Below are 6,490 nucleotides of genomic sequence, written 5' to 3'. Positions count from 1 at the left end.
GAGCGGGGCTTTTCGCCCTCCCGGGGGCTCCTCGCCTCAGCTGCTGACTTGCCGCCTCCTGGCTGGCGTTCAGGGTGTGGGATGCGCTGCCCGGGGCAGCCGCACCTCGCCTGAAAGTCGTCCACACGCTGTAACCCAGGCGGTGCAGCCATCGCTGTCCCTGGAGGGGAAACTTCCCAGCTCTCCTTCTGGGGCAGCTAGGGCACTTCTGGCATCTCAAAGTGAACATTTAAGTGAATCTCTGCAATTTCAAAAATGGTTTCAGTTAAAAATTGCTTTTAGAATGGGGGCTTGGGAAGCCCGGAGGTTTTCCACATAAACTTTGAAGTTTGGGGTTTGACTTTAGAAAACTTCTAAATTCTACTCGGATTTCAAGAAAGGGGCATGTTTCGGTGGGCCAAGAAAAACCTTCCTGTGAAAAAGTGTGACCGGGCACATGCAAAAATACAACCTGCCCAAGGGTTCTTCATAATGCGGGGCAGACTCTCTGGGGACAGCAAAACCACCGAAAGGCAGTTTGTGGATAGAGCTGTATTGAGAAAAGAAAATGGCTCTTTATGAGGGAAGTAGAGCTGCTATATGTCACCCTGGGCAGACGTTCTGCATTGCCCAGCGATGGCTCTGTCTGTCCCACGTCTTTGGGCTGTGTCCGTCCTACTTCCAAGCAGCCAGGTATGGTTTTCCCCTGTGTGTAGCTGCTGGTGGGTGACCTCTCGGGACGTGCTTTGCAGTATACGAGAGCAGCTCGACGTCCCAGGGCATGCAGGGTCATGTATGTTCTTGCTTTGCCTGAGCCCACACAAACAGATACACTGCTTGCACGGCCTGCAAGCCTGGCGCTGAAGGCTGCCCTCGGCTTGCAGGACAGACATGCCTCTTGGCTACATCTGTGGTAGCAAGTGAAGCTCTCCCAGGCCTGCTGTCGGGCCCCAGGGAACCGCCTGCGACTGTGGCATGAAATCCTGTCGCCATCCAAACAGAGGAAACCACACGCAAACTGCCTCCTGGAAATGGTCCCTGGCCCGTGCTCGCGCCCAGCCTGAGCCTAGCAGTTGTTTGGGAGAATGGTAGCTGGGTTGAGCCAAGGCTGCGCCCAGGACCGTGCTGCCATTTTAGCAGTGCAGATGGTCCAGCTGCAGAGCCCGAGAACATCTTGTGTCTAGACGCAGCTGTGTCCAGAAGTGCATCTTCTCCTGCGCCACTTAAAATGTCAAAGCGGAAGACAGCTCTAGCACTGCCTCGGCGTAGCCAAGATGTGTTGTAAAGTCGTTGCTCTTCCATTTTAGCTGCTCGAGTCAGTCTGGCCAATGCGAATGCCGGCCCCACATGTTTGGACGTCAGTGCAACCAGGTGGAGCCTGGCTATTACTTCATTTCACTCGATCATTACATCTACGAGGCGGAGGAAGCCAGCTTGGGTCCTGTGAGTAGCAGTTTTAGTGGGCTGGTGTGTCTGAACAGCTGTGGGAAAGTTGTTTCACTATTTGGGTGTTGGAAACATCTGTTTTATACCCTGACTGTTTTGCAGTTAAAATGTGGAAAACACAAAACTGAATTGTATCAGAAAACTGTCAACCTGTAGCTCTTCAATCTTAGCCTTGATAAATAATGTAGTAATTTGGGGGGTGAAACTGCCATTTTTCTTTTTAAACCTGTTTCTTTGATCACAACTGTACAGTTAGTTTCCTGTCAGCATCTCTCTCTGTACCCCGCTGCGTACGCACCCGCCGCACCCACTTCTCCTTCCCCTCTTATCTCAAGAGCGGTGGGACACCGACACTGCCTCCTCTTTGGTGACACTGAAGCTGGAAAGGAACAAAGCAGGCATTTAAGCACATTGCTGCAGCTTTTAGAGTTTCTGTACATCAGCAACGTTTCTTTTATTAATGACTAAAACCATAGTTGATTGTGCAAAAAACTGTTTTTGTAAGTGAGGTTGCCTCTAGCTTGTTTTGCCCGCTGACATGGTATTATCAGGGTCTATGGCTCTTTCCATTCACCACCGCACAGCTTGCTTTTAATTCATTAACAGCAGCTAGGTGATTACATCAATTATTTTTGCCTCCAGCAAGGAGTCAGGGAGATGAGAGAATGGTTTCTCTAAAGCAGCAGATCCTTGTCTGCCTGCAGTCAGGGCACTTGGTCCTAATTTATTTATTTCAGGCAAAATGCAGCTGCTTTGCAGTTTCAGCCAAGGCGGAGGATTTTTGCTGCTAGGTAACTGCAGAGAGGGAAGGCAGTGCAGGGCAGACGCTGGGCTGCAGCGACGGCGTGTGAGCTGGCACGGGGGTTTTGGTGTATTTGTGTCTGCCCGGCTGGAGAGGGGGTACCCGTGGCCTCGCCGAGGTTCGCGGATGGAGGAGCCAGGCGTGAAAACCCACCTTGCCAAGCAGAGCGAGGGAATGTGCCGCTGGTTTGCCTTTTGAAACCCTCGGAACTAACCATTTTAAAAAAACACCAACATTGAAAAGCTTTCTCACAAATCTGGTGGCAGAATAAAACTCCGAATTCCCAGACAGGGGCCCAGCACAAGACAAAACAAAGTGGCACAGAGTTGCAGGGATTTTCAGGCAGTGCCAAGCCCCCGTGCTCCCCACAGCTGCACACCCCCGCCCACATCCCGCCTGCCATCCTTTCTGGGGAGCTCCGACCCTTTGTGCAAAGCCGAAGGGTAATAGCTTAGAGCCAGGCCCGCTTCAAAGAGTGTGAGAATACATGAGGGGGCATCCTGAAGCGATATGTATATATATAGACATTTCCTTACATTTTATCCCTTCCTACTGAAGCAGCTTCCTTGGGAATGCACAGGATGTTGTTCTATGGAGAGAACTATTCATGGATGCAGATATATTTGAAACGGGAAGTTTGAACACCACACATTTCCATTTTCTGTTGCCTTTTGCCTCCTCTTTGCTTTATATAAAGAGTAGCAGATAAACACCTGGCACCTCAGACTGAAAGGGGTGACCACGTATTGACTTGGCTATTAAATATCTATCGAGATGGTTAGGATCTCTGTTATTTAGTGACACCCTACGCATGACGGCTGTGATCTGCTCTTCAAATCAAATGCTGAGCAGTGGTTTGATTTGGAGCGGCCCACTGTAGTCAGGAAGTAATTAGCACTCGGCTTGGGTGGTTAATAGAGCAGTTATGTGCCATTACTGCCACTGCAGTAAATTCTGCTGCTACAAGTATGATGTGAAAGTCCTTACAGTGAACGAGATGTTGGATTAGTTACAGCGAGTTTTTAAATTTAATTCCCCACTATAACAGGAATGGGTGAAGAGTTGTGTAGTGTTGTTTTATTTTATCTTTCTTGCTTTTTGTATATTGTGAAGTAGAAGGGCAACAGTGTGCATACACATGGGTTTAAAAAAGAATTCATGTTCTTTGGGATGCAAATGATGGATGCTGCCAGAAGTGATGCAGAAGTGATCCATCAGCAGAACTCATTGCTTCATGCACTCCTGTGGGGCTTGCAAATTTAATGTATTGGTATTAAATCTCTCTTCCCTCTTTTCGTAGGGAGTAAACATTATAGAGCGCCAGTACACACCAGATCGCACACCGTCGTGGACAGGCATAGGATTTGTAAGGGTCCCTGAGGGGGCATACCTGGAATTCTACATCGACAACATCCCCTACTCCATGGAGTACGATATTCTGGTCCGCTATGAGCCACAGGTAGGTCTGTGAGTATGGGCATATCCAACGCATAGCTGACAGGAACCCAGTGCTTCCAGAAGTCATGGACTCAAAGACAAGGATGGACGCTCAGTTAAATGTCTGAGATGCATGAAAATCCAAGAAGATGTTGACTATTACTACTATTATTTGCTTTACAGTTTCGTTCATTATTGCCTTGTTTCAGCACCTGTTTAATGAGCAAATTAAAAAGTGACAAGTCCTGTCAGGACAAATTAGAATATGAATTTGGCATCAGCCAGACAGGATTCCAATGGGTGGAAATACTGTTATCCGCCTTAGGAGACAAATCTTCTGTCTTGGATGGTGAACACCTGCAGCCAAAAGCTTGCAAGCAGTCAGTTTTGACTGTGGATAATTTGCAGGGCAGAGGGAAAGGGAAAAATCTCCCTAGCTCCTTTCCTGGAGCTTAGCAGCAATTGACTGCAGTTGAAATACTCAGGTGCAGTACCCAGAGGTGGGGGCAGAGGAGGTCACCAAACCCCTTACCAGTGCTGTGCCACAGATGGGTCTGCTGACCACTTGCACCTCGTCATGGCTTTTTGGGACGGAGAGAGGCTGTTATGCTGGAGGATGCCCAGGGGCATGTGCCTTGTCTTGCCTCAGCCCAAACCCGCAGCTGCTAGATGCCCCGTTGATGCTGGAGCTGCAGCATCTCAAAGTTGATCCCCGTTGATGCTGGAGCAGCTCCTCAAAGCACAGTGACCACCGCGTCTATGCGCACGCTTTGCCTGGCCAGAGCTCTGGATGCTCCCGGGAGCTTACGGATGTTGCTTGATGCTGATCAGCCTTTTTTCCTCCCAGTTGCCAGATCAGTGGGAAAAAGCTGTGATCAGCGTCTCGCGCCCAGGCAAGATTCCCACGGGTAGTCGGTGTGGCAACACAGTTCCTGATGATGATAATCAGGTCGTCTCGCTGTCACCCGGCTCCAGGTCAGTATAACTGGATGGGCCAAAAGGAGAAAAAAAAAAAAATCACTTAAAAAATCAGAACAGAGAAACATCATGTTTTCAGTTTGGAGTGGCCTCTATGAAAATTAATGAAATTTAATCTCCAATGGGTTATAAAATCATATTTAGTATTGTGTCTGTAGACTCAAAGCTTTAAGTTTATTCTCGTTGTCCAATTTGTTTTCTTCGCTGAGTAAAGAGTGGGGGAAGTGTTTGCACAGCCTGTGAAGGAACACCGGTATGACTCTACCTTGCCGATAAGCTTTTCCGGTTCTGACTTGCACAAGTCTCCAAACCGCCTCTTTCACATCGTAGCTTTTGTTCTTCCCGGTCTTGGCTGCTTTCCGCTATCTCAATTGCTTTATAGGGCCACCTGAAACACTTTATGGTGCTGGATGTTTGAAGTAGGAATTGTTTCCTGTTCCTCATCCAGATACGTCGTTCTCCCACGGCCTGTCTGCTTTGAGAAGGGGCTGAATTACACCATCCGCCTGGAGCTGCCCCAGTACTCCTCGGTGGATACGGAGACGGAGAGCCCGTACACACTCATTGACTCTGTGAGTAGAAATTATTTCAGGGATACTCTGGTGGAAAAGTATATTTAAAAGCTTGAAAGTTTGCATCTCTTCTGGGATGCGTCTGTATAAATCCCAAGTAATATTTAACAATGGTGTTGCTTATGACTGAAGACAGATTTTAACTGAACGCTGTGAAGCAGCGTACGTTTCTTCAGTCTTGAAGTATGTGGGTTGTTTTTCTACGAAGAGGCTTTTGCTGTATTTTACAGCAGTGCAGATAGTTCCACAGACCTGAACTTTCACAGTAGTTCCTTTGGGAAGACTAATGTGTGCAACCTATGTCATGAATGTCTACCTTTTTCTTTTGAATGGTTAGAATTTGGCAGATGTGGTAAGAATTTGGTAGATACCAGAACTATTCCATCAAAAACTAGAGAATTCCTGTTATTACCCTTCCAAATTCTGTCTGGCTGTTTCCTTTTTGGCCAAAAATGGATGATAGGAAGTGGGATAATACTGAATTTTCACAATTTTGGTGGAGGCTATTTATAAATAGTGACACTGTCACTGTAAAATTGTTTTGTAGCTTGTTCTCATGCCATACTGCAAATCACTGGACATATTCACAGTGGGAGGCTCCGGTGAAGATGTAGTTACGAACAGCGCTTGGGAAACTTTCCAAAGATACCGGTGTCTGGAAAACAGCAGGAGTGTTGTGAAAACCCCCATGACGGACGTCTGCAAGAACATCATATTCAGCATTTCTGCTCTATTACACGAGACCGCGTTATGTACGTAACCACCTCCTTGTAGGGCAAACTGCTGCTGGAAGCTTGATGGCACCTCCAGGCAGAGCTGTTTGCACGGGGAAGGCATGTGCATGAGATGAGGCTGGTGGTTCATGTCCTGCACTGTGGTGCTCATTCCTGGCGATGCTTTTCTCCGCTCAGCGTGCCAGTGTGACCCCCAGGGCTCCCTGAGTTCGGTGTGTGACCCCAGCGGAGGACAGTGCCAGTGTCGTCCCAATGTCGTCGGAAGACAGTGCGACAGATGCGCCCCTGGCACCTTTGGGTTCGGGCCGAGCGGATGCCGACGTACGTCAAACCCTTGGCTCCAGGCTGCGCTGCGGTCGGGGCCCTGCGTTTAGGGCTTGCTGGGGAAACGCAGCACCTGTCCCCCTCTCCTTGCAGCATGCGAGTGCCACGTCCGAGGCTCTTACAATGCCTTCTGCGACGCGGAGACGGGCCAGTGCCACTGCTTCCCCGGGGTGTATGGGCGGCAGTGCGACCGCTGCCTGCCCGGCTTCTGGGGCTTC

At 48.9% G+C, this 6,490-nt stretch overlaps 1 protein-coding gene across 1 annotated transcript in view; it reads left to right on the top strand.

The window, feature by feature from the left end:
- The window catches only part of LOC104623238 (laminin subunit beta-1-like), a gene marked incomplete at its 3' end in the record, with an annotated part of 19,262 nt that overhangs the window by 11,462 nt on the left and 1,310 nt on the right, over positions 1-6,490 (top strand). Inside the window, exons 11-17 of the mRNA XM_010290274.1 lie at positions 1,287-1,422; positions 3,528-3,686; positions 4,512-4,639; positions 5,091-5,214; positions 5,762-5,966; positions 6,126-6,269; positions 6,366-6,484. Coding sequence (XP_010288576.1) covers positions 1,287-1,422; positions 3,528-3,686; positions 4,512-4,639; positions 5,091-5,214; positions 5,762-5,966; positions 6,126-6,269; positions 6,366-6,484 — 1,015 coding nt within the window. The remainder of the gene's footprint in view (positions 1-1,286; positions 1,423-3,527; positions 3,687-4,511; positions 4,640-5,090; positions 5,215-5,761; positions 5,967-6,125; positions 6,270-6,365; positions 6,485-6,490) is intronic.

This window comes from Phaethon lepturus, unplaced genomic scaffold, assembly GCF_000687285.1.
Source record: "Phaethon lepturus isolate BGI_N335 unplaced genomic scaffold, ASM68728v1 scaffold1187, whole genome shotgun sequence".
NCBI classification, from domain to species: Eukaryota; Metazoa; Chordata; class Aves; order Phaethontiformes; family Phaethontidae; genus Phaethon; species Phaethon lepturus.
The sequence above is the reverse complement of the archived record's forward strand: the minus strand, read 5'-3'. Positions and strand labels throughout refer to the sequence as shown.